The sequence below is a fragment of the Sceloporus occidentalis genome, unplaced genomic scaffold (genome assembly GCF_023333645.1).
Source record: "Sceloporus occidentalis isolate IW3139 unplaced genomic scaffold, rSceOcc1.0.p SCAF_21, whole genome shotgun sequence".
Lineage (NCBI taxonomy): Eukaryota > Metazoa > Chordata > Lepidosauria > Squamata > Phrynosomatidae > Sceloporus > Sceloporus occidentalis.
The window spans coordinates 12,884,633-12,911,763 of NW_028317001.1; the positions used below are offsets into that span (position 1 = coordinate 12,884,633).

At 43.0% G+C, this 27,131-nt stretch overlaps 2 protein-coding genes across 2 annotated transcripts in view; both read right to left on the bottom strand.

Moving 5' to 3' along the window:
- Positions 1-758: 758 nt before the first annotated feature.
- The window catches only part of LOC149301626 (uncharacterized), a 62,661-nt gene continuing 36,288 nt past the window's right edge, over positions 759-27,131 (bottom strand). Inside the window, exon 7 of the mRNA XM_089484329.1 lies at positions 759-1,415. Within this exon, the coding sequence (XP_089340455.1) occupies positions 835-1,415 (581 nt within the window). The 3' untranslated portion in view covers positions 759-834. The remainder of the gene's footprint in view (positions 1,416-27,131) is intronic.
- On the bottom strand, positions 15,163-18,893 carry LOC149301627 (uncharacterized). Its single transcript, XM_089484257.1, has 2 exons — positions 15,617-18,893; positions 15,163-15,207 (listed from the first exon to the last, which is right to left on the bottom strand). Exons 1-2 carry the CDS (start codon positions 18,863-18,865, stop codon positions 15,163-15,165), a joined length of 3,294 nt encoding a protein of 1,097 aa, XP_089340383.1. The 5' UTR covers positions 18,866-18,893.

Here is a 27,131-nt window from a genome sequence, read left to right on the forward strand (position 1 = left end):
AATTGGACTATAAAACTTTTAATCAGACACATAAGAGACCAGATCTGGGTTCAAACACTTTGTATGTAACATTTATTCTAACATTAGGGACATTCATTCTACTATATTACATATCAAGAGGCCTCAAATCATGCACACATTCATACAATGCTCATGCACCCAAATCTTCCCAGAGGTCGATCAGTTTTCTGAAAGAGCGGTGGGTGCCAGTTCCAGCTGATTTTGGCACACTATCACCATGGTTTTGAAGATTCCTTTATGCTTTTTAATATGTGCATCATTTTTCCTGATGAGTAACGTCTTGTTCCCATTCCATTCTTGTTCTGGTGCTCTGTACATCAAGTTGTGTTATACACAGTCCATTCTTCTTTTAGTACATTTGGTTTCATGTCCTTGCATTACGGTGTTTTTATCTTTTGCACATTCAGTTTGAGCTTTTCTTGCTTCTCTGTGCCAGATCCTTCATCTCATACTTCATCTTCTAATTCTGTCACATTCACACATAACACACCTACCCACCATGCTACATCTTCCTGTATGGCAGGGGCTTGGACTCGATGGCACTTGTGGTGCCTTACAAAGCCAGAATCCTATAAATCCATGCTTTGTCATCCTGTGTGTCGGGGGTTGGACTACATGGGTCTTGTGGTCCATTCTTATTCTAGAATTCTATAAAACAACAACAACAGCAGCAATAGCAACACAACAACATACAAAAATCAATAACTTTATGAACAGACAACCCTTAAAAACAAAATCACAAGGGCTTTCTCTTATCACCAATGCATTCAAAATATTTTTCTTGTAATACTTCTTAACAAAAACAGTGTTAGTTCACTGCTGGCATTTATGTGCTTTCTCTCCTGCATGGACTCTCTGATGTATCATTATGTATGACTTCGAAGAGAAACATTTCCCACAATGCTGGCATTTGTATGGCTTTTCTCCTGTGTGGACTCTCTGATGTTTCACTAGGTTTGACTTTAAAGGAAAACATTTCCCACAATGCTGGCATTTGTATGGCTTTTCTCCTGTGTGGACTCTCTGATGTGTCACTAGGCTTGACTTCTGAGAGAAATATTTCCCACAATGCTGGCATTTGTATGGCTTCTCTCCTGTGTGGACTCTCTTATGTCTCATTAGGTGTGCCTGCTGAGAAAAACATTTCCCACAATGCTGGCATTTGAATGGCTTCTCTCCTGTGTGGACTCTCTGATGTGTCACTAGGTATGACTTCAAAGAAAAACCTTTCCTACAATGCTGGCATTTGTATGGCTTCTCTCCTGTGTGGACTCTCTGATGTATCAGGAGGTTTGACTTCTGAGAGAAACCTTTCCCACAATGCTGGCATTTGAATGGCTTCACTCCTGTGTGGAGTCTCAGATGTGTCACTAGGTTTGACTTTAAAGGAAAACCTTTCCCACAATGCTGGCATTTGTGTGGCTTCTCTCCTGTGTGGATTCTCAGATGAATCAGGAGGCTTGATGTCTGAGAAAAACCTTTCCCACAACGCTGGCATTTGTATGGCTTCTCTCCTGTGTGGACTCTCTGATGTCTCACAAGGTCTGACTTTGAAGAAAAACATTTCCCACAGTGCTGGCATTTATGTGGCCTCTCACATGTATGGACTCTCTCAAGACTGACATGTTCTTCTGGAAAAAAAAAAAAGAACAATGACACACAAGACTGACTCTCTGAATCAAGAGAGGAATGTGTTACCCCAAGATTTAGCCACCTGTTAACCCTTCCCTATTTGATATAAAATTAATAAAGTTGGAGTGGGTGCCCTGAATTTAGCATTTTTGCAGGTATGGATCCCTACTCATAGGAGGTAGCAAAGAAGAGATTGTAGGAGAACCTGCCTTGAGAAAATGAGTGGATTTAGCTGCATGATCCATTTATGTCTGTAGAGGTTGAAGGGATTATGGCTAAGGAATGGGACTGGAAGGAAATAGTCAGAAAAAGGCTCTGAGAATCAGTGTGCTCATCCCTTTTGTCTGAGGTACTTGCACCAATAATAATAATGATGCTGATGATTTATTTATAGCCTGCCCAATCACAAGGAATCCGGGTGGGTTACAACAATAAAAATAAAGAGAATAAAATAAAATACAAAAATAAATACAATACAGTAAAATAAAACAGAGCGACGTGAGTTACAGTAAAATTCACAGTTAGGCCTGATGGAAATTGGGCCTGTCTTTTTCACTCCCTCCCAGGTCTGGTGATGACAGTTGGGGCGGAGGGAGGGCTCTTCTTTTTGAGGCCAGGATATAATTTTAATTTAATTTAATTTAATTCTCCTCATTAATTTAAGAGAAGAAGTGATGGACAGAGTGAAGGAAGTCACAGTAAATGGGGAGAGGTTAAACCAAGCCCTCATTGCATTAAATTTGGTTTCAGACCGTTCTTTCCTCACCCAGGAAACATTCTAAAGCAATTTAAACCTTTTCATACCCTCAGTTTCTGCCACTAAGGAACAATTACAGCATAAATATCTGCTCCTAGTGGCTGTTCTTCAGCCTCAGTCCAGTTGCAGGCAGACACTCTACTCCCTATTGCATGGGGTAAGAAAGCCAGGTTACCTTCCCAAAGAGAATTTTAATTTGGGCTATGTCCGGGTCCAATCTTATGTAAATCACTGCTGAATCTATTGGCCAAATCCATCCCAGATGTAGCCTGGGTCCGAGGCATGCTCAGCCATCCCCCTCTTTTTTAAGCGGAAGCTTCCAACATTAAAAAATGGCCCTGAAGTGCTGCAGGGATTTGGGCTGAATCCAGGATGGATTTGGCTGGTGGATTCAGCGGAGATTTACATATGATAGGACCCGGATGCAGCCCGAATCAGACTTCAATTCAGAAAAGTTAAGCTGGCTTTTTTATCCCATGCGATAGGGTCCTCTGTCGGTTTACATGGCTAAGCACCTCAATACACTCTCCAACCCCACTTGCCATGGGAGCTACTGACTTCTCTCCCCATTCCGGATTCTCAGCAACTGGGATTGAGATCATCCAGGCAACATATTACCATTAGCAAAGTCTTACATTTATTCACCACTCCCACCTTTGTTACCTAATTCTCTCTGTGCATGTGTGTGCATTTTGCCTTTCAAATGCCTCTGGAGTTCTGTGTGATTGCAGACATGCTATAGCTTTGCTGGATCCTGAGGTCACTGTTGCCTCAATCAAACTATATCTCCCCTTTGAGCGAAGTATCTAATTCCCCTAAAAGCATAGCACTTGCAGGTGTCTTCCCCAAACTCCAGCATTTCAGGTAAAAGACCCTAAGCAAGCTCAGGTAGGAAAAAGAAACATTAGAGAAAAAGGAATTTTTGTGTTGCCTTTCCTTTCTTCATAGACATTGTTCATAATTGCTAAATGGAAGCCCTTAATATGTCTGAAAACCAGGGCCTGAACCGGTTTTCACCAGTTCAGTTCTTAAAACCTGTCAGGTTGGTGGCTGCCTCCCAATCCCCAAGGCCCCTCTCTTGACCCTTCCCAGAGGTCCTTTCCTGTCCACATACCTCACCTTATTTCCCCTCACCTTCCCACTAGGGCCCTCCGTTCTGGTAGTCAAGCCTGCTGTCCCAGCCCAGGATTTCCTCTGCCCCATCTAGGATTCGCCCCTTCTCACTCGCTGCCCCTCACTCCTGGAACCTTCTTCCCCCGCGAGCAAGAGCCATCACTTCATTAACCAGCTTCAAAACGGAGCTGAAGACCATCCTGTTCAGAGAAGCGTTCCCAGGCATTGCATAATTGTCACTTGCTATTTGATGTTCTTTTCTTGTCTGTTTTATTGAATCATTTCCGGTATTGCTATGTATTTTATATGTATTATCTTAGTAGACAGGCCCCTTAGCCACCACCACTCCCTTCTCCTTCTGTGTCATGTCTTTTTAGATTGTAAGACAGAGGGCAGGGAACCGTCCAATTAAAAAGATTGTATGTACAGCGCTGTGTAAATTTACAGCGCTTTATAAATAAAGGTTAATAACAACAACAACAACAACAACAACAACAACACAGAGCTAGGCAATCCTGGCTTTGCTCCTGCTTTCCTTTCCTGGCTCCCAGAGACCTGATCCCCTTCCCTTTCTCCCTCCACTCTCCAACCTTCCCTCTTGCCTATCCGCACTGCTTCAGCTTTCACCTTCAGCATCTCTTTCCTGCCTTTCTGTTTTTCCCATTCTCTCCATCTCTCTATCACAGACACACATCCACAGCATGTGATGCACAAAAGGGACATTCTGAGTCCCATTTGTTGAGAAAGGCAGGATAATCAATATACAAATAAGTCATTGGGAAAGCAAGAGCAAGGGGGCTGGGACCTGGTCTCCAATTTTGGTGAGGGTCAAGTGCCAGCCTTAAGGCATCTATAAGACAGGGATGGCCTAATGTTGGGGATGGGGGAGTCACACTGGCCCACAGGGGATCTCAGGAGCAACCTAACATTGTATTGTCTGGGGGTGAAATGAAATACTATTTTCTCCTCAGTATCCCACAGCATCCCTTTGGGGAACCAGAGGCCATTTTGCCACTATTGGGCTCTCTCTGAGCCATTGTAGGGCCAAGGGAAGCCTTTTCCCCAAGAAGACTCTCCTGAGCCTGAAAAGCCTGGAAGAAGGGCCAAAAAAGCCAGGAAACTTAGGACCTTTCCAGAAGGGCACCCTAGTAGGTACTGTGTACGTACTAGGGTTGCCCAGGGGCATCTTTTTCAGATGCCCCCAACCCTAGTACGCACACAGTACGTACAAAATGGTGGCGCCCATTCTACATGCAGATGGTGATGCCCATTAGGATGTCACGACTGCGCCGCATTCAAACGGAGCGGCATGGACGTGACGTCCTGGTGTCATGAAATGGCGCTTGTGGCGCCCTTTCCATGGTGCAGGAAGGAACTCCATTTTGGAGCTCCTTCGTTCATTTGTGTCGCTGGTGCAGCCTTTAGAGAGCTGCGCCAGCGATACAAAAGAGAAAGGTGCAGAGTGGCCCCTTTCTCCTTTCCACGCTGCTGTTGGGGTGTCTTTGGGGCTTGAAGCCCCAAGGACACTTTTTCCAGGCCACGGCGTGGAAAAGCGGTGGATTGGGGCCTCAGGGCTGCCGCTGTGGCAGCTGAGGCCCCGATCTGTTGATGAAAGGGGCAGGTACAGGCCACCCCAAAGGGGCAGTCTGTAAACCGCCCTACTGAGGGATGTGCTGAGGAGCATTTGGGGGTGAAAAGCATTTATCTCCATAGTTCCTTCCCACAGAATCCTAGAATTGGCAGTTTAGAATGGGATATTTAGAATCCTTAGAAAGTGGAGAGCAATAGTGCCTCACCAAACTACAAATTCCAAGATTACACAGGATATTGTTATGACAGTTAATCTACGTGTGAAAGTAGCTTAGGACTCATAGTAGACCAGAAGTTGAACATGAGGCAGCTAAAAAGGTCAATATGATCCTAGGCTTTATCAATAAAAGTATAGTGTCTAGATCAAGAGAAGTAATAGTGCCACTCTATTCTGCTTTGGTCAGGCCTCACTTGAAATAACCCTGTGTCTAGTTCTTGGCACCACAATTCAAAAAGGATGTTGAGAATCTGAAGAGTATCCAAAGGAGGGCAACCAAAAAGGTGAAGGAACTGAAAACCATCAAGCCCTATGAGAAGTGGCTTAGGAGCTGGCTATATTTATCCAGGAGAAGAGAAGGTTAAGAGTGGATATAATAGCCCTGTTCAAATATTTGAAGAGATGTCACCTTGATGGATCAAGCTTGCTTTCTCCTATTCCAGAGAAAAGGAGAGGAACAGTGGATTCAAGCCACAGGAAAAGAGATGCCACCTAAAGATTAGGAGGAACTTGCTGACAGTAAGGGCTGTTCGAGAGTGCAATATACTTCCTCTGAATGTGGTGGAGTATCATTATTGTTATTATTGGCCTGGTAGAAATGGGCACTTTGTGGCATGCCGGCGGTGATTTTAGGGTTTGGGAGCATGCAGTAACTGCACACTCCCAAAGCCTAATACTTATGGGCAGCACAATCTTGACGCAGCGCCATCCATACGGCGCATGCATCCATGACGTGTCTTGTGTGACGCGTCCAAACAGCACGGCGCATAAGACATATCACCGTGACGCTCCAAGGTGCAAATGGCGCCTTGGTGGCATCACAGGAAGGAGTTCCATTTCTGAGCTCCTTTTGGCTGCAGATCGTTCTTGCAGCCATGAGGTTGCTGCGGCAATGATCCGGAGGAGAAAGGGACAGCCTGTGGCCACCCCTTTCTTCTAATCTGTACTGAGCCATTGTTATTATTATTAAGATTTATTTCTAAAGCGTTCCTTCTTTGGAGATCTTTAAACAAAGGCTGGATGACTATCTGTTGGGGGTGCTTTGAATGTGTATTCCTGCATGGCCAGGGGTTTAAATGGATGGCCCTTGTTGCCTATTCCAACTCTATGATTCCATAATTCTAAAGTAGAAACATAACACCATAACAATGTGGTATGAAAGGACCCTCAGTCTTCACAGGAAGGGCAGTGGAGTCAAGTTCCTTACCCACAGAGGCCACATTCTCATAATTCGCCATCATAACATCGCTGTACAGAAGTCTCTGCTTCTTTGTCAAGAGTTTCCATTCATCCTCGGTGAAATATATCGCCACATCTGCAAAAGTCACCTGCAATAGAAAATAGCCCTGATCCAGAGAGTGACTAATAAAAGGGAAAGAAAGCACATGGTGCATCCCAAATATTATTTCATTACTTCAGAATTTATCCCAGGAAACAAACTTTAAATAATGTTAGCAAGCAAAAAGCTACTGCCTTTGAAATCCAGTTTGTCTCGAATCCTTTGTGAGGCTACAAGCCCCTCTGTTTGGAAGAGAAAACTGAATTTCTCAGGCAGGCTCCATGCTTTTACACAGGAAAACTTGTAGGTGTTGATAAGGTAAAACATGCCAATGCTGTCCCAATTTAAAAGATATTTTAAAACCTTTGTTGGAGGTAGCAACCTCCAATAGTACAGGTCCCATCCATTGGCCTTCTCTTTATCATTCTCCCGTGAAGCCTAAAATGTGGTATATTCACATCCATATAACATATCCGATATCCTAGTTTTGTGGATTTGGGATGCTACTGCTATATGGCCAACATGGCTCCCGCTGGATATGTCAATTGTGTGTGTGTTTGTGTAGGATAAAATCTGGGAAGCAAAGCTCTGAGTTTCTGACATTCTCTGGGTGTCAATAGGAAGGTCTTTTCACATCATCCTGTTTCCCATCCATTTCCTCCTGGGTTCACCCCACTCCATTTTCTTCCAGAGCCCCCCAGCTCTCTGTCCCCTCCAAGGGACTGACCGGGTCTGTGGCCTTCAAGTATGGCCTCCTTTGGAGGAAATGGTGAGCTAACAGGGAGGGCTGAAGGACAAACTCTGCCAGAGCTGGAGAACCATGGTGGCTGCATTACTGGCTCTGGTCGAAGGTGGGGCAGCCCTTGAGGAGGGTGAGGAATGCCTGGAAAAGACACCCCAGCCCCACCATCACCAGAGGTTAGAAGTCAGTTGCTCTGCCTTCCCTGAGGCCATCTCAGTAGCAAGAGCCCCACAGAGTGAGAGTCCAAAAGGACAGGGGGCTACCTGGGTCTTGGACATTTCCTATCCCTTCTTGTTCCTCCCAGGAACGGTCTTGTGCAGTTGCTTGCATGGCCAGAGGAATGGAGCCCATAGCAATGTGTTGTGGCTGGGAAGCCCCGTTCCCGTCCCACTGACCACTGGGGCTGAGCTCTGAGGGGGTGAGAGGAGAGGGTCAGGGGGCTGTTGCCAGAGGAAGGGGCACAGACCAGGTTCAATGCTGCAATATCTTTCACACAGTTGGTCTCAAGGGTGCTGCAAAATCCCTCTGCACACAACCACTACATCTTAGAAGTATAACTCACCCAATCATATTTGATTCACTATTTTTCAGTCTGAACCATCAAATGATTTTCATTACCATGATAAGGGCCTGAATCATACTGTTAGTCTCAGTGCAAGAAGACCTATTGATCCCATACGATTTACAACCATGTGTGGAATAAGCTGAGCTTCACAAGTATTGCAATTTCACATAAGCAAAACTGCCTCTGGTCCTCACCAGAGTAGACCCACTGAATCAGCTGAATTTACCTAACTGTTGAAGAATCATTTAGTAGTTGATTGAATGGGTCTATTCTAGCTCGATATACACAATATATAATATATAAACCAAAGATAAGATATAAACAAAATAATTTAGGCTATGGCTGGGATATTGAGGATAGATTAAGATATTGACTATAACAAAACATATACTATATTTAGCCACCAAAGAATTATAGTGCATTTATCCATTTGTTGCCAAATTTCAGTGGCAAATGTCATATTTAAAAAACAGTTCTGGAGAACGCTGTGGGCTTCAGGGCCACAGCTTAGATCCAGAGATGTTCCCCCATATCCCCCAACATTTCACAGATGGGAAAAGAAAGACACATGTGGACAAACAACACCAGAAGGTGGTCAAGATGGCCAAAGATGTTTATGAGGAAGGTCACAAAAGCGGGGAAGGGCACAGCAGTTTGCTTTTGCCTCAGACTCCTAGCAAGGACTCCCTGCTCCCTTCTTTCCTCTTCTCTCCCCACTTTTGAGTTGATGGGGTTCAAAATCCTTGGCACTCATTTTGTAGGAACTGAAGTGAGCTGAGGACAAAGGGGAAAGTAGGAGGAGGAGAACAAAACCGGGACATTTTTGAAAGGCCCTGAAAAAGTGGGGTGACAGGGGATTTACCAGGACTGTCTCTGCCAAATTGGGAGAGTATGTTCTCCACTTGCTTTCATGAACTGGCCCAGCAGTGAAACACATGAGACTAATAACCAGGATGGGGACTCACCAAAGAGTTGTTGTACCTCTGTGGCCCCTTTCTGTTGGAGCGCAACTCCCTCCGCTTGGCCTCTGTGTCGGCCATCAGGTGGGCAGGGGGTTCCTAGTAGTCCTGCACTTGGGTCACTTCCAGAAAGAGAGGCCCCACAGTCGTGTACAAGGAAGCCGAGATGAAGTTCCTGAGAAAAGGGACCAGGGTTAGGATCCGCTTGGCAAGAAGCCTTGCAGCACTCAAAGACACAGAGAACAGCATCCTGCTGGTGATATACACAGGTGACATAAGCCTCTTTTGGGCCGATGCAGAGGTGGGCATCCCAGTGTTCACCAGTGCTTTTCCCCAGCATCAGCCCCTTTCCCAAGAAGGTTGCATCCACACTATAGAAATAAGGCACATTGACACTGCTTTAACCGCTATGGAATATTGGGATTTTACCTTTGGACACTTAGCCTTCTCTGCCAGAGAGCTCTCATGCCACAACAAACTACAAATCCCAGGATTCGATAGGATGGAGCCAGGAGAGTTAACACACTTTAGAACTAGGTTATTTCTGCAGTGCAGATACAACCTGAGTCGGTTTTAAAAGGGCAGAAGCACCCATGTCTTGTTTTTACCCTCCTAATAATGGTCTTCCTTTAAAAAAAAAAAGTAGTTTGTATTTCAGTCTAATCCATATTCTTCTTGTTGTTGTTTGTATGTTTGTTTGTTTCATTCTTGGTAATATGAGTTATTCTGGTTTGTCTCCTTCCTTCTTGCCTGAAAATCTATTAATAAGGAAACTGGGGAGACTTTTAAAACCTCCCAAAGGAGCCACTTTTGGCCTTTTTTGGGGGACTAGCCTCCTCTTAGAAGCCCAATGTTTGTGAAGAAGAAGAATAAGGCTTCTATTAAAACTATCCTCCCATTTCTGATCCCTTTTAAAACCCATGTTCCCCAGAAAGAGCAGAGCTGTGTATAAGAAAAGACACACAAAGAGACACACTTCCTTCCTTTTGGCCCAAGGAGCCTGGCCTCTTTCTGACTCTGGAGCCTCAGGAGAGAGAGAGAAGCCTCTGTTCAACTGAAGCCTCAGAGAAGGTTCCAGAACATTATTCCCCACAGTCCCAAGCAGCACAAAATGGCAGCCAGAACACAAAATGGCCACCTCCACCTCAGCGCTTGGCAGTTGGAGGCCTCAGCACAGCAGTGAAGCCTACCCTTCCAAGCCTTGTCTCTCCCCTTCCTCCTTGTCTCTCTCTCTGCTTCTCACTCACTCTTCTTTGCGCAGAGCTAAATAGAGAGGCAGAAGCTCCTCCCCTTCTTTAATCTGGCCAATGGGAGCAGAGGAGCTGGGAGGCCCCGCCCCCTGCCCCACCCTCACAGGCTCCTCCTGCAGTTAATATGGAACAAGGCAGGAGGGACTGAGGGACCCTGGAGCCCCAGCCACACAGACACTGGCCAAAGGCACACGTTCCCAGAGCCTAAGACCCATGAAATGCAGGGCAGGACCCCTCCTCTTTCTGGCCATGTGGATGCTGGGAGATCCAGTCAAGCAAATACACTGTAAATCCCATTGGAAAGAGAAAAGGCTGCTACTGCCTTTCAGAACCAGTTTGCCCCAAATCCTTTATGGGTCCAGAAACCCCTTTGTTAGGAAGCAACCCCAAATATCTCAGGAAAGCCCTATATCTCCCAAGGCCCCTTCCCTCCAGGACCTCCTTCCCTCAGTCTCTCTCTCCCCTGAAGGCCTCAAATGTCAACTGCCAAGCACTCAGGCAGAGACAGCCATTTTGTGTTCTGTCAGCCATTTTGTTTTCCGGTGGCCATTTTGTGTTTTGGAGGCCATTTTGTGTTCCAATGGCCATTTTGTGTGCTGTTTGTGAGTGTGGAGAATGTTCCAGAACCTTCTCTGAAGCCTCAGTTGAACAGTGGTACACTGTTGCCAATTTTGTGACTTTCACACGGAAATGGGGATTTTTGAGTGCTTTCCGTGTGATTTCTGTGCCTGGCTCTATTCCACGGAGATTCAGGGACTTTTGCACATTTCAGCTCCAGCCCTGAAAAAAAACAACCCAATTTCCGGGACAAACCCCCGAAATTGGCACCAGTGGCCCTGACTCTGAGAGCGAGGCTACAGAGCAACCAGTCCTGTTGGGAGTCACACTGAGAGTTTTCAGGCAATCAGAGAGAGGAGAGTGGTCGTCCGCCCCCACCCCCCCCCCCCGCCCTCAGGAAAAGCTCAGCCAAGGCAGACGTGCGGGAGACAAGGCTCTTATATACACACACACACACACATATATATATACACACAACACACACACACATATATACACATACATGTCACAACAAACTACAATTCCCAGGATCCCCTGGTTTGACAAGGGAATTGCCTCCACACTTAGAGATCACAGCCCCAGAGAAAGAGTCTACAGTACATCAGTGTTGCCAGTTTAAGTCCACTTCTTCTTCTGCATTTGGATTTAATAATGATAATAATAATGGTGATGATGATACAGAGATAGATCTTGTAGCACCTTTGAGACACACGAAAGAAAAGTTGCCAGCATGAGCTTTCCTAGACTTAAGCGTACTTCCTCAGATGCATGGGAATTGTAGTTTATTGTGGCACCAGAGCTCTTTCTCAGAAAACTACAATTCCCAGGGTTCCCTAGCACTGAGCCAGGGCAGTTAAAGCAGTCTCAAACTGGATTATTTCTGCAGTATGGATTGGATCTTGAGCATTTATAATAACAAAGGTCCAAAACACACTGCAGAAATAATCCAGTTTGAGACCGCTTTAACTGCCTTGGCTCTGTGCTAGGGAATCCTAGGAATTGTAGTTTGCTGTGGCACCAGAGCTCTTTCTGATAGAGAAGGCTCAATGTCTCACAAAACTACAATTCCCAGGGCTCCCTAGCACTGAGCCAGGGCAGCTAAAGGGGTGTCAAACTGGATTATTTATGCAGTGTGGTTGCAGCCGAACACGTTTCTATTTGGCACAAAGCTTCCTGGCCCCCCTTCATGTCCAAATAAATATCTTAAAGGTATTAGAAGGACTGAAAGATTCTTTGTTTGGTCCAATGGTAATTTTGAGAGTTGAAATAAGTTACAATTATTTTTATTCAATTAGGGTTACGTTTATTTGCAAAAGATCCACCATATTAATAAATATATAAATACATCCTATTATTATTATGATTATTATTATTAACATTACGGGAACGTTACAGGGATTTTGACTGAATATTCCGTGTAATATTGGGGGGGGGGGGGGGGGTATTCTGTGGATTTTGGTAAAACATGCCGGGAAATATTTTCGAGGATTGTTAGCAACACTAGTCCTGCCCTGCAGTAAGGCCCCTCCAATCCCTCTCAACCGAGGACTACAACTCCCACATCTTCTTTCTTTCTTTCTTTGTTATTTTCCTTCTTCCTTCCTTCTTTTCTCCCTAGCTGCCTTGTGTTAGTGGTGTTACTGCTCTTGTTGTCATTGTGTGCCTCCAAGTTGTTTCTAACGTATGGCGACCCCCAAGGGAAGCCCTTCTCAGGCTTTTCTTGGCAAGATTTGTCCAGAAGAGGTTTTGCAAGTGCCTCCCTCTTAGGCTGAGAGAGTGCTACTTCTTGCCTAAGGTCACTCAGTGGGTTTCCGTGGCCAAGAGGGCATTCGAACCCTGGTCTCCAGGGTCATAGTCCAGTGCTCCAGCCACTGAACCACGCTGGCTCTTTCTTGAGGCTTTGTAGTGTTTTGTGGAGTGCTCCAAGTCATTGCCGACTTCTGGGGAGCCTCTCCTGGGGTTTTCTTGGCAAGAGTTGTTCAGAGGAGGTTTGCCATTGCCTTCCCTGAGGCTGAGAGAGTGTGACTTCTTGTCCAAGGGACCCAGCTGGTTTCATGGAGGAGTGGGGCACTGGACCCTGGCCTCCAGAGTTGTAACCCAACACTCAAACCACTGCACCACACTGCCTCCCGTTCCCATGTACAACCTGAGAAATAATTGCAGACTTTTATCTGTTCATCATGTGTGTCTTCAATTCAATTCCAACTTATGGCAACTATGAAGACACACCCAACTAAAGGTGGTGGCAGGTTTGGGTGTGCAACGCCAGTACCCTGGTGAGAACAAACCGTGATACCCAAAAAGATCTGAAACTAGATGTAAAGTTCAAAAAAGGGGGGAAATTTAATTTAAAGGACAAAAATAAAAGGTCTTCTCCTCCCCAGCTCTAAACCAAAGATACTTTACAGTTCAGCTTTCTTCCAGACGACATCTTTCTGGGTCCGATGTAGTTTGTTCTCCTTACTCAATGGAGCTGGTGCAGGGTCTTTCAGCTCCTAAATTCTTCTATTTTCTATGCTAATGGTAACTGATTTGGCTAAGTGGTGTAAGAAATGCCCTTTCCGGCTGTCTGGGCCTGCTTGCCACCAAAGACAGCTCTCTGCTAGCTCTCAGAGAAACTGCTCCAACTAAAAACCTCTAGCTACAGCACAGCCTGCTGGGAAAGGGCAAACCAAACCTAGAAATGAAGCAGGGGAAACCTACAGCTCCTCCCATAAACTAATACAAAGAACTTTTCTACACTAAAATAATCTATGGCCTGAACCAACACAAAGGAAAATGCAGGGGGAAATTCAAACAGTCCTGGCAGGACATCACACTCCCCGCTCAAAATTTCAACGAAATTTTGCAACCTTATGACCTATCCTATCCATTTATACATTAGATCAAAAGTTCTACCTAACACTGAACAAGGAAACTAAATCAGTCAAAGGTCTTTGATACTTGACCACTTTGCCTTCACTTATAGTTCTTACGGTGGCCTTTCAGGGTAGTGTCTAATTACCAAAAGAGTGACATGTCTATCTGCTGATAGTTGAGATGATTTTGATTTGCTGCTCCCAGGTCGGCTACCTTTGCCTTCATCTCCTCCTCCCTCCACAGTGGTTTCCTCTTCACTGGATGAGGTATGGATGCTGTCAACGGAGGCTACCTTTTTGCGGATGATTCTCCGGTGAGATGAAGTGCTCAAGCATGAAGAATGGGTGTACCATGTGCTCTTTATTCCCTGCTCTTCTTTCTGAGAAGTGTGCATGGGATTCTTCCAAATATCATAGTCTTTGCACAACTTGCCCCATTTGTTGCAACGAGCCTCATCATTCTCAGACTCATGAAGACTGGACATATAAGAGTCAGCGACACAGGGATAGAAAGAGTCATCCAGCTTTGAGCTAACCTCTGGGTTTTCTGTTGATTCCAATCCATTGTCATGGCTGATGCTTAGCCCTACACAGGGTATTTTATTCATCAGGCTGGACTTCTTGATCTGCGTAGACCACTGGAGAGTCTCATCATTGAGCAGGCAGAAGCGGACTTTCATCTCAACAGACAAGCTGCCATCCTTATTCACATGCGCTTTCTTCTCTATGTCATCATTGACTAAGGAATGGGCCAACTCTCCAGCTTTAGAGTGCGCACAGTTGCGTGGAAATGGAACACCATTCTCCAAGGACATTGTTAGGCCATTTGTGGAGGATTTTTCTGATGACCAGGAAAACCTTGCAGACCAATTGCTCAAGGATGATCGTGGGTGCATCACACTCTTTTTGGTTTCCAGTCTGAAGTTTATTTCTTGGTTTTCGCCATTGTTGTGATCAGGAACATCTAACTCCATCAGGAACTTTGGACCGGTCAGCCAAGTGGAAGACTGCACCTTTTGGGCTGAAGCTCCTCTTGTAGCAATATCAGCTGGATTTAATTCAGAAGGAACATATTTCCATTGACTTTGTTGAGTACAAGAAAGAATTTTATTCTTTGCTCTCAAATATGCTACTGCGGCAATTGCTATTTCAGAGGCATCACAAAAAATGTGTAGCTCATAAACGGTATTTGGTCCAGGTTCTACAGGAACATACTGTCTGGGCACAGTAAGGTGTTCAATGTTTTTGATCTGAGACGCCCAGGCCTTCCATGCTAAATCCAGGGCTGGGGGAAGATTTTCATCCCAGTCTTTAACTTGATTTATTATCTCTCTAAAGATGTTTCTGGCCACTATAAGCACTGGTGCTACGATACCCAAGGGGTCATAAACACTATTGATCGAAGAGAGTACTTTTCTCTTTGTAGTCTGAAGTTCAAGTTTGGGAACTCTGATTGAGAGTCTATCAGTGAAGACATTCCACAGAATACCAAGGCTACTCTGTGTACGCTTGTCTTCAAAGATTGTTGTGACATCCTTTTCGACAAGCTCTTCTTTAGGAAAAGTCTCTAAAACTTCTCTGCTATTAGAGACTACTTTATGAAGCTTTATCTTAGCCAAGCTTAGCACAGACTGTACCTCTTTAACAATTCGGCTGGCTTCTTGTGCTGAGTCGAAGGAAATCAGTAAGTCATCTACATAAAAGTTCGTGTTGATTGCACGATAAGCCTCTATACTACACTGATCTTTATATGTCTCTGCAGTCTTTTTTAGACAGTAATTGGCTACCGCTGGGCTGGGAGTATTCCCGAAAACGTGTACTCTCATACGGAACTCAGTGATATCTTCCAAGGTTTCCGTGTTCTGGAACCACAGGAACTTTAGGAAGCGGCGATGTTCTGGCTTAACCAAGAAAGCATAGAACATTTTGTGTATGTCTGCTGTCACAGCTATTTTCCTTTCTCTAAACTTTAGAAGTGCTCCTAGTAAACTGTTAAGCAAGTCTGGTCCTTTAAGAAGAACATCATTAAGTGAGATGTTTTGTACCTTTGCACTTGAGTCGAAAACTATTCTCACCTTTTCTGGCTTTTGTGGGTGAGTTACCTTATGGTATGGCAAGAACCAATGCTCTTGGGGTTTACTGTACAAAGGAACTCTTTCAGCATAGTTGCTTGTAAACAGATCTTCAATGAACTGTACAATTTGTTCCTTCAAAGTGGGATCTTTGAGCATTCTATTTCTCAAAGCAAAAAGCCTTTTTTCTGCAAGATGACGGTTGTTAGGCAAAATTGGTCGGTTTTCTCTAAAGGGAAGAGGTGCCATCCAGCTCCCTTCACTATCTTGGACTGTCTCTAAATTCATTATGTCCAGGAACTTTCTTTCCTCACGGGAAAAGGCTATGTCTTCATCTCTTGCTGAAGTTTCAAAAATGGAGCCGTAGTCTGGGATAATACCAAGGCAACACACCTTAATGTGGCTTAAGCAACTTTGTAGTTGTGTGGGTCGTGAATTTGGAAATTGGCTATTTCCTGTAAGATTTAACGCTGCTGGCGGGCTCTTGCTATGGACGCACACAGGTCCAATAACTGTCCATCCAAGTGGCAGTTTTTGTGCTATTGGTGCACCTGGAGGTCCACTTACTTGTTTCAAGACCTGGAACAGCTCTGGGCAATCTGAGCCTATCAGTAGGGAAATTTCAGCATCTTTGTCCAATGCAGGAATTTCTTTTGCTATAGCTTTTAGGTGTGCATGGCTTTCAGCTACAGCCTTGGTTGCTATTTGGTTCTTGTTCCTAGGGATAGAAGAGCACTCTATTAAAGGAGGCAGTTTAATGTACCTTTTGCCATTGCAAGGCGAAATCATGAACTCTGTTGCCACTCTACCCTGCATTTGTTGCTGTCCAGTGCAGGTAGATATGGTATATTCAAGAATCTTGGCTTTGACCGCAAAGGTACTGAAGAACTCTGGTGTGGCCAAGGATGCGTCACTCTGTGAGTCTAGGGCAATATAAAGTCTTTTTCTAAAGTGAGGTTTGTCTTCTGGGAAAACTTCAGCTAGACAAATCGGATGGCATATCCTAATCTGCGTTGAGTCCTGGCATAGCTTTGTACATGCCACAACTGACTCTGCTTCTGAAGTAGGTTTAGCTGCCTTTTCTGAAGCCTCACTTTTAGGACCCTCTGATTTCTTCTTAAGTTTAGGTGACACTGAAGGTGATTTGAAATGGTGCATTGCTGAGCAATGACGCGGGCTACCGCATTCAGCACATTTTACTTCTATTTTGCAGTTTCTAGCAAAGTGAACCTTTGAACCACAGCATCGAAAGCAGACTTTTGCTTTAGCTGCTATCTCCAGCCTTTCGTTGTAAGGCCTTTTTGAGAACTCTTTACAATCTGCAAGGCTATGTGGTTTATTATGAATGGGACATGGAATTTCTTTAGTCTCTTGTGTTTTATTCGACTTAAACTGAGTGACCTCAGTGGATTTAACTACAACTGTGGCCTTCCCCATTTCCTTGATAGGAATTTTGTCTTCCTTTACAGTCTTCTCTGAGCGCATGTTTTGGTAAAGGGTTGGGAACCCAGTCTGCGGGTCATTCCTTTCCTTTGCAGCTCTTGTCACAAAGTTCACAAGGTAACTGAAGGGTGGGTAGCATTGCATGTTGAGTTCCTTATAAGAAAACACCTCTCTTCCCCACCTCTCCTGGAGCTGAAAGGGTAGTTTTTGGAGCACCTGTCGCTGTGTGATGTATTGATCTAAACAGGCTAGACCAGGTAACTCTGGATTACATTTCGCAGACTGAAGTTCAACTAAAAGATCACTTAAGTCCCAAAGTTGACGGTAGTCCTTTGACTTGAGGATTGGGAACTTATAAAGCCGATTTAGTAACGATGCTTCTATTTCTGTTGATGCACCATATCGCTCTTCTAATCTATTCCACGCTGTCTGCAACGCCTTAACTGGATCTGACACGTAGGCCGCGTAGATTCTCTGGACCTGAAGGGATGAGTTGGGGCCCAACCATGCCATGAGTAAGGTGAGCTCCTCATCTGCTTGCAGTTTCAAATCTCTAATGGCTCTCTGAAAAATTACCTTCCATAAGATAAAGTCTTCAGGAAGGTCTGAGAATTTCTGGACTCCCTTGTCTCTAAGGTCCTTCCTGGGAGTTTTAAGCATGAATGGTGAACAAGACTCCATGAAGGTGGGAATCATCTCTGCAGGCTGGAAGAAGTGTGGACTCCCTTTAGTTGGCAAATCAGCTTGACTGGCAGGCAAGTCCGTAGATTCTCTAGGCCTGTAAGTCTTGGGGGCTTCAGCAGCCGGGGCTTGCTGAAAGGCCACACTAGCATGGCTGGGAATTTGGCTCCCCGCCATGGGCTTCTGGTCTCCAAAGGGTTCATTGAGTGCCATATTTATAGGTAGACAGTCACGATGGATGATCTTTTCTTTGTAGACAGAATTTTCTGTAGGCTGAGGCCATGGAGCGGCAAGCAATTGTGTCTTGCTAGCATCTAAGTTAGGAGGTGACTTGACCACAGGGTCTTGTGGGGAGCTCTCATCCACAAGGAACAAGGTAGATATCCTGTCTCTAGGCTCCTGTGTAGGAAGCAACCTCACATTTTCTTCACTGAGATCATCCTGGAAGCTCTTGGCTAAAATCCTGGCCTTTATGGACAGTTTTGAAGCCTCCTTAGCCTTGAGAAGAAGTTTCTTTTCATTTTGAATAGCAAGTTTTTGCCTTTCCTGTTCTGCTTTGAGGGCAGCTTCTTGCTCTTCTAAATCAACCTCTTGATGAAAAAGGGTCAGTTCTTTACTGGCCATTGCTGCCTCTGCTTCGGCATGCAATATTTCAGCCTTTAATTTCATCCTTTCTATTTTGAATTGTTGGGCTACCATAGACGAACTCCAGCTAGCATGGGAGGAAGAACTGCCACTACCACTTTTACTGGAGCGGGAACTATGCCTGTGGGAAGAAGACCTGCTGGTGTGACAGGTTTTTGAGCTCTTTGTACTTTGAGGCTTCCCTGGGTATATTCCTCTGCTGGACTTAGCACTGCCGGCAGGGGACCTTTCACTCTCATTATTAAGCTCTAAGCTCTGCAGCCGGAACTTGACTGTGTCCAAAACTGCACTATATTCTTTTTCTTTGTCCGCGACTTCTTCCAGGAACTGTTTTAGTCTGGATTCTGCATCGGGATTGTTCATGGTTTGAAGTGTTTGGATCCTTTTATTCACCACTTCTTTCCACTTTAGGAAACTGGATTGCTGGGCAAGCTCTCTTCTTTGCATGTCTTCTGAGTCGCAGACTGCTGACAGCAAGGACATGGCATGTTGCAAACTCTTCCAAGCTTTCAGTTCTTTCACGCTTATGTGTCTTTCCTCTTTTAACAGCAGTTCTAAGGCCTTTTCAGTCGGGTGTCTGTCCCTAAGAGAACGAGTGTCGTGTGTGTGTCCATGTGCTAGTTCTTCAGAAAGCCTATCCATTCTGGCTGGTCCTAGTTGCCAACGCAACAACTCAGCAAGGATGAAGAGGACAAACGGTGTAGTGCTGATTTTACTTACAGCCTGCTACTGCTCCGCTTTCCTACTGTCACCACTCTTATGCTACTTCAACACAGCCAGACCTGGAGTCGGTTAAAGAGTCTTCTAGCTCCTTTCTTCAGGCTTGCAACGTGAACAAACATAAAACACACATTAATCTCTTCATAAAACTCTATCCATATACTTGAATGGAAAAAGTTCTCTCTAAAATGGCTGCTGATAATGTGCTCAGAACTCTGCAAGAAGAAGTAGAACTAAAATGGCCTCCGACCATGTGCTCAAAACTCTGCAGGAAGAAATATCTCCAAAATGGCCTCCAACCATGTGCTCAGGACTCTGCAAGAAGAAATGGCTCCAAAATGGCCGCCCACCATGTGCTCTGGACTCTGCAAGAAGAAATGGCTCCAAAATGGCCGCCAACCATGTGCTCTGGACTCTGCAAGAAGAAATGGCTCCAAAATGGCCGCCAACCTTTTCCCCTTTTATAACCACAGAGTCTTCTTCTCCTTCTATGCAAATCTTGGGATCATGCTTCAATGCAGGGCCTTGCACTTGGGACTCTCTTTGACAGGCCGGAAGCGGCAATGGCCGCCAGGAATTCTTACACTATGAAGACACACCCAACTAAAGGTGGTGGCAGGTTTGGGTGTGCAACGCCAGTACCCTGGTGAGAACAAACCGTGATACCCAAAAAGATCTGAAACTAGATGTAAAGTTCAAAAAAGGGGGGAAATTTAATTTAAAGGACAAAAATAAAAGGTCTTCTCCTCCCCAGCTCTAAACCAAAGATACTTTACAGTTCAGCTTTCTTCCAGACGACATCTTTCTGGGTCCGATGTAGTTTGTTCTCCTTACTCAATGGAGCTGGTGCAGGGTCTTTCAGCTCCTAAATTCTTCTATTTTCTATGCTAATGGTAACTGATTTGGCTAAGTGGTGTAAGAAATGCCCTTTCCGGCTGTCTGGGCCTGCTTGCCACCAAAGACAGCTCTCTGCTAGCTCTCAGAGAAACTGCTCCAACTAAAAACCTCTAGCTACAGCACAGCCTGCTGGGAAAGGGCAAACCAAACCTAGAAATGATGCAGGGGAAACCTACAGCTCCTCCCATAAACTAATACAAAGAACTTTTCTACACTAAAATAATCTATGGCCTGAACCAACACAAAGGAAAATGCAGGGGGAAATTCAAACAGTCCTGGCAGGACATCACAGCAACCCTAAGGCAACCTTATCATGGGGTTTTCTTGGCAGGTTTCTTCAGAGAGGGGTTGCCATTGCCATCCTCTGAGGCTAAGAGAGTGTGACTTGCCAAGGGTCATTAAGTCCAAAACAAACTGCAGCAATAATCCAATCTGAGACTGCTTTAACTACCCTGGCTCAGTGCTAGGGAATTCTGGGAAATGTAGTTTTGTGAGACATTGAGCCTTCTCTTTCAGAGACCTCTGGTGTCATAATAAACTCCATTTCCCAGGAGTCTCTAGCACTGGGCCTGGGCAGTGAAAGCTCTCTCAAACTGGACTATTGCTGCCTTGTGTTTTGGACCTTTCTTGGCCGCAAACTGTCCATAGCCTGCAATGCATCTCCTAATTCTGTTGGCAGTCCCTCCCTCCCAACACTTTCTCATTTCCCCCAAAACCAGAGCAAAGCTGGCAGATGGAAAGAGGTTTTAAAGCAGCATTTAAATCTGCCATATTTGTTTTTAAAAGACTAAATGTCCCAAATGCTATTATCAGTTTTGTAGCTATTATTACAGAAAGACGTAGAGTGCAAACTCCTCAAGTACCTTTATTTTCTGGAGTGAGATGCGTTTTTGCAACTGACTCTCTGTGATGATCTCCGGTGGTCCAAGCAGCCAAACTGCAGCCCTGTAGTAATAATAATAATAATAATAATAATAATAATGTTTTTATACGCCTCTCTTCAGCCAAAAGGCAATCAGAGTGGATTACAAATTGTTAATTAGATATTTAGACATTTTGGCTCTTAGCCCAGCAGACCGTTAACTTCCTTAAATCTCGCTGCCATCATCCAGTGAATTATAAAAGGACTTCCCTTAACCTACACTGGGACCAGTTAAGGATCCTTATTTCTCCTTCTTTACTGATCTTCCTAAGCATCAACCGATTCAAAACACGTGTAAAAGGAGAGTCGAGTAGTAGATACTCCAAGGAGGTATTTACTATTAATAACAAAATATAACTGAAATATAAGTCATACAAGATATTAAATTTACAGTGCTATATAAATAAAGGTTAATAATAATAATAAGAAGAATAAGAATAAGAATCTTACAGGTACAATATTTGTAAGTATATAATATTCAATTCATAAAAGCTAATAAATAGACCTAAGCATCCAATTCTGAGACTAACTTCCAAGATCCGCTCTTTAACTCTCTCTCTCGATCTCCAACCGACACAATTCCCCCAACTGTCTCTTGGTCTCTCAGGCCTTATATCTTCTTCTCATGGAAGCTTCCAGAAGAACCTTTATCTTGCTCTCTGATTGGTCAAGAGAGCCTTCCATAGCAGTGATGTCATTCTGTATTTGCATAAACCTCCCTTTACTGCCTGAAGAAGACCTCCATTGACTGGAGCCCAGTCATTACATTTGCCCAAGGCAAGGCTTGCACCTATTTCCCAATGCTATTCTTGGTGTCTGCCTTCCAGTTGTTTCCAGGTCTTATGGTGACCTTATGGGAGTCTCTGAAGGGGTTTTCTTGGCAGGTTTCTTCAGAGTGGGTTTCCCATGGCCATCCTCTGAGGCTGAGAGAGTGTGACTTGCCCAAGGCTTCAGTTCTTTTGGAAGCCTTTTTGCTTTATCTTCTAGAAGGCAGCAGTTGCTTCTTCCTCTGAAGAATGAGAGGAACCTTCTGGCATCCAAAAGGCTAACATTATCTGGAGTTATGTCTGATAATATGAATATATAGGATTGCAATCCCTGTTCGTTTATTAAAAGGTTTATAGTGCACCCCATATCATAGAATCTCATAGCTATGTCCCTTAATAGCAGTTAACAAAATTAAACAGTATATAAAATAAAAACATGAAAACAAGCTGGACAAGGAAACTGTTACATGGATTTGTAATTGGTTGACCGGACGAACCCAAAGGATGCTCAGTAATGGCTCCTTTTCATCCTGGAGAGAAGTGACCAGTGGAGTGTCCAGTGGGGCTCTGTCCTGGGCCCAGTGCTATTCAACATCTTTATCAATGACTTGGATGACAGAAATGGAGGAATACTTATCAAATTTGCAGATGGCACCTAATTAGGAGGAGTAGATAATACCCCAGAGGACAGGATCAAAATTCAAAATGACCTGAACAGACAAGAAAGCTGGGTCCAAGCGAACAAAAAGAAATTCGACACAGAGAAATGTAAGGTACTGCACTTAGGGCGGAAAAATGAAGTGCACAGATATAGGATGGGTGACAAATGGCTGAATGCGATCTAGGAGTCCAGGTAGAACACAAGTTGAACATGAGTCCACAATGTGATGCGTCAGCTAACAAGGCCAATGCGATTTTTGGCTGCATCAATAGAAGTATAGTGTCTAGAACAAGGGAAGTAATAGTGACACTCTATTCTGCTCTGGTCAGGCCCCACCTGGAATATTGTGTCCAGTTCTGGGCCCTACAATTCAAAAAAGACATTGAGAAATTGGAGTGTGTCCAAAGGAGGGTGACTAAAATGGTGTAGGATCTGGAAACCCTGCCTTACGAGGAACGACTGAGGGACCTGGGGATGTTTAGCCTGGAGAAAAGAAGGTTAAGAGGTGATATGATAGCCCTGTTCAAATACTTAGAGGGGTGTCATATTAAGGAGGGAGCAAGCTTGTTTTCTGCTGCTCCAGAGACTTGAACCTGGAGCAATGGATACAAGCTCCAGGAAAAGAGATTCCAGCTGAACATTAGGAGGAACTTCCTGACAGAAAGGGCTGGGTTTTGTTGTTGTTGTTGTTTACATTATATCTTTATTAAATTTTCCAATAATATGTTCATCAATGCAAGTCACATAAATGCAAACTTCAATAACACAGAAGACATTTGATCTTCTTTCTCTTCTTTCTCTTCACTTCTTGCTTTAAAAGAGCTTATCTGTGTTGCCTATCACACTTCTTTTTGTTTCTTGCAATGAAGTTATACAATCCCCCCATTGAATTATCACATTTCCCCCTTTGTTTTCATATACAAAGGGTTGTATGTCCATACGTATTCTCCTAATTTTATCCAATAATCCTTATAACTTTGATTTCCTTGAAAAATATTTCTTCTCCGGCTCTCTTCACATATTTTATTTTGCTCATATTTATGCATAATATCAGATCATGTTTTTATCCACAGCCCATCTTTTCTCCCAATACGTCATTATCTGCATCCAATCCTTTTCTATTCTGTCTCTCTTCTTATCCTCCAGAGTACATGAAAATCTATCCAACTCTCTAATCTCATTAAGTTTTAACAGCCACTCATCTACCTGTAACTTCTCCTTTGATTTCCAATATTTTGCTCTCAATATCCTGGCCAATGTTATCATGTATAGTATAATTCACCATCGCTTGTTCTCATCTCTGCCTTCATGAAATGTGTCATATTCAGAAGGTACAATTCCGGTCTTTTCTTGTATTTTATACCATAAATTTGCTGTATTATTCTGTGTATATCTTTCCAAAACCCTTTTACCTTTTCACATTTCCACCAGATGTGGATCATCGTTCCTTTTTCTTTTTTGGCAGTTCCAGCACCTATCTGTTTCTATTTTAAACGTCTTTTTCATTCTGGCTGGGGTATAATACCACCTATTGCTGATTTTTAAAAAAAGATTCCCTTAAATCCTGACATTTGGTGAAAGAGTTTGTTTTCCCCCAAGCTTTCTCCCATGCTTCTAACGGGATTTCATGTCCAATATCCTTTGCCCAGTCTATCATGTATTGCTTTATTGGTTCTTTTTCTAACTCACTATCTCTGAATAATTTATAATATTTATCTATTTTTTAATCTTTTTCTTTCGTTATTAATTCGTCAAATTCTGTTTTTGTATCTCAATTTCCACCGTCTTCATGTCCTCATTAAATCTATATTTCATTCGATAGTAACTATACCAATTTATTTCTTTTTTCCCAGAATCAATTCCTCCCTAGATTTCATACAAATTTCTTGTTTTTTATTTATTTTAATTATATCATTATATCTTAACCAATCTTTTTTTGAGTCCCATCTATTAGCGAAAGCCTCCTGTCTTGATCCCCAACCCAGTATTTTGTAATAAAAATTTTCTTTTACCAATTTCCATGTTTCCGACAGTGCTCTTCGAATTGGGTTGTTATTGAAGTCTCTATTCACCAAAGCTTTATTGTACCATAGGAACGCGTGCCACCCAAATCGTATGTCTGGTCTTTCCACATTTAATGTTGTTTTATCATTTAATGTAATCCACTCCTGTAGCCATATCATCTTACATGCCCATCTAAAGATGTTTATATCTGGCATGGCACATCGTCTTTCTTCTCTTTTAAATTGTTCCACTTAATTCTTGCTTTACCCCCTTTCCAAATAATTTGTTTAAGTTCTTTATTCCATTGATCTATGATTCTTGGGGTTATACTAATTGGTAAATTCATAAAAAGGAATAGAAACTTAGGGAGTGTGGCCATTTCTATTGCATTTATTCTGCCAAGGAAAGATAAATTTAGGTTTGACCATCTATACAATTATTTACATATCTTATTCCACATTGTTTTATAATTATTATTATTATCAAAAAGATTCATGTTGTTATTGGATAACCAGACTCCTAAATATTTTACTTTATTTGTGACTTGAAATCCCGTTTTTTGTTTCAATAATTCTTTTTCTTGCTTATTCAAATTTTTTGGTATTATCATAGATTTTCCCTTGTTGGTCTTAAATCCTGATAGTCTTCCAAACCAATTTAATTCACACATTAAATGTTCGGTATTATTAATCAGGTCTTCAAGAATCACAACTACGTCGTCCGCAAAGGCTCTCACCTTTGTTTCTTCTCCCTTTATTTTAAGTCCTTTTATCCTTGAATTATTTCTAATCTTATTTAACAAAAATTCCAATACAGTTATGAATAATAATGGCGAGAGCGGACATCCTTGTCTCCTTCCTCTTCTTATATTAAATTCTTTTGTTAGTTCTCTATTAATTTTTAGACAAGCTGACTGGTTTTTATAAATTTCTCTCACTCTATCTTGATCTCTTCTTTCTCTTTCTTTCTTCTTTAACTTCTCATTCTTTAACCTGAACCTTTTCTTTCCTTGATTCTTCTTGTCGTATTCTTGTTTGTAACTCAGTCACTTACTTTGCCTTTTGCCCCTTTCTTCTTAAACACTAACACTTTCTCTCTACTCTTACATTCATAACACACACATTACTACTTATCTATGACTTCCTCCACTTTGTGAGAATGAACCAACTAAATACTCTCTTATACCTTGTTCTCTCGCTTATACCCTCCTCCTTCAATGTCTTAACAATACTATACTTTCCAAATGTTCCAACTACTATATTGTATCTGATACGGATATCTTTGACACAGATAATAACCACTAGGTTTTCCAGTCTTCTTTTTCTTTCGCTATATTAGTCATCGTCGAGATTCTATAATAAGCTATATCGCTTTTTTGTTATTTGTTTGTTTGTTTCTATACTGCTTCCTTAGTTTATCTCTTTCTCCCTCTAACAAAAATACACATTATTTTCCTATATCATGAAATTAAAAATACACAGTAGAATAACATAGTTAGTAAATTAAATTGCAACAAGAAGGATCGTCAATAGATAATCAAATCATTTCCCCATTTCTTCCTAATGAAACCTAATACTTTCCCCCACTCTTCTGATATACTTTCTCCCGAATTTTCTCTCAATATGAGTGATAGTTTGTCCATCTGCAATAAATCATACAGATAGTTAATCCATCCTTCTGTTTTTGGTATTCCTTTTGTCTCCCATTTCCTGGCGTATAAACCCTGGCGCTAGCTCACATAGACATCCATATCCTCCCATGCTTCTTATCTGTATTGTCCTCCAACATCCTTAATAACATTCATCCTGGGGTTTCTTCTGGTGTAATTTCTAGTATCGTATTTATTGCATCTATTATCTGCCTCCAGTATTCTTTCGCTTTTCCGCATTTCCACCAACAATGAAAATAGGAACCTGATGTTTTTTCACATTTCCAACATAAATTCTTCCTTTTCTTATACATTTTGGCTATTTTTATTGGGGTTAGATTCCATCTCAAGTACATTTTCAACCAGTTTTCTCTCAAACTTTGTGCCAATGTAAATTTGATATCTTTCTTCCATATGCTTTCCCATTTATCGTAATCAATCGCGTCTCCTGTGTCCTTTGCCCAACTGAGCATTACTTCTTTCACTGTTTCTTGCCTCGTGTCCCACAATAATAATACTTTATAAATTTTGCCCATCATACCTTTTTGTTTTCTCTAATTTCTAATATTTCTTCTCATTCAGATTTTTTTAATCCGTCCCCATTCTTTTAAATCACATCATGTTCTCTCTTGAATTTGTCAATATTCAAAACAATTGAAACCAATTCCTTCAACTTTTAACTCTTCCTGAGATTCCTTCCTTCTCCCAGACAGCCTCACCTTGAAGAGCGGTGTTCCCAAGACAAGTCTGGGGTCCAAAGAAACTTGCTCAACCCTTCCCTAAGCCAGCCCCCAATTCCCAAGCTAAAGCAACACAAGGGGAGGTTACATAGATACCAAGGTTGTCTTACTTCCCTTCCCTTCTCCCAGACAGCCTTACCTTGAAGAGCAGTGTTCCCAAGCCAGCTTCACTCCTCCTTGATAACCATTCTCCAACTGCAGCCCCAGCCCCTCTCGAAACTCCCTCCTTCATCTAAAAGCCACTCCATCTGTCTTTGTAACATTTCCCACTACATGCTTTCTATGACCCATCACTCTACATTACCTACTATGAACTACAACTATAACTCCTACTTTAACTCTAATAATCAAACTCTAATATTTTACCCTTTATGACAGAACCCTTATACC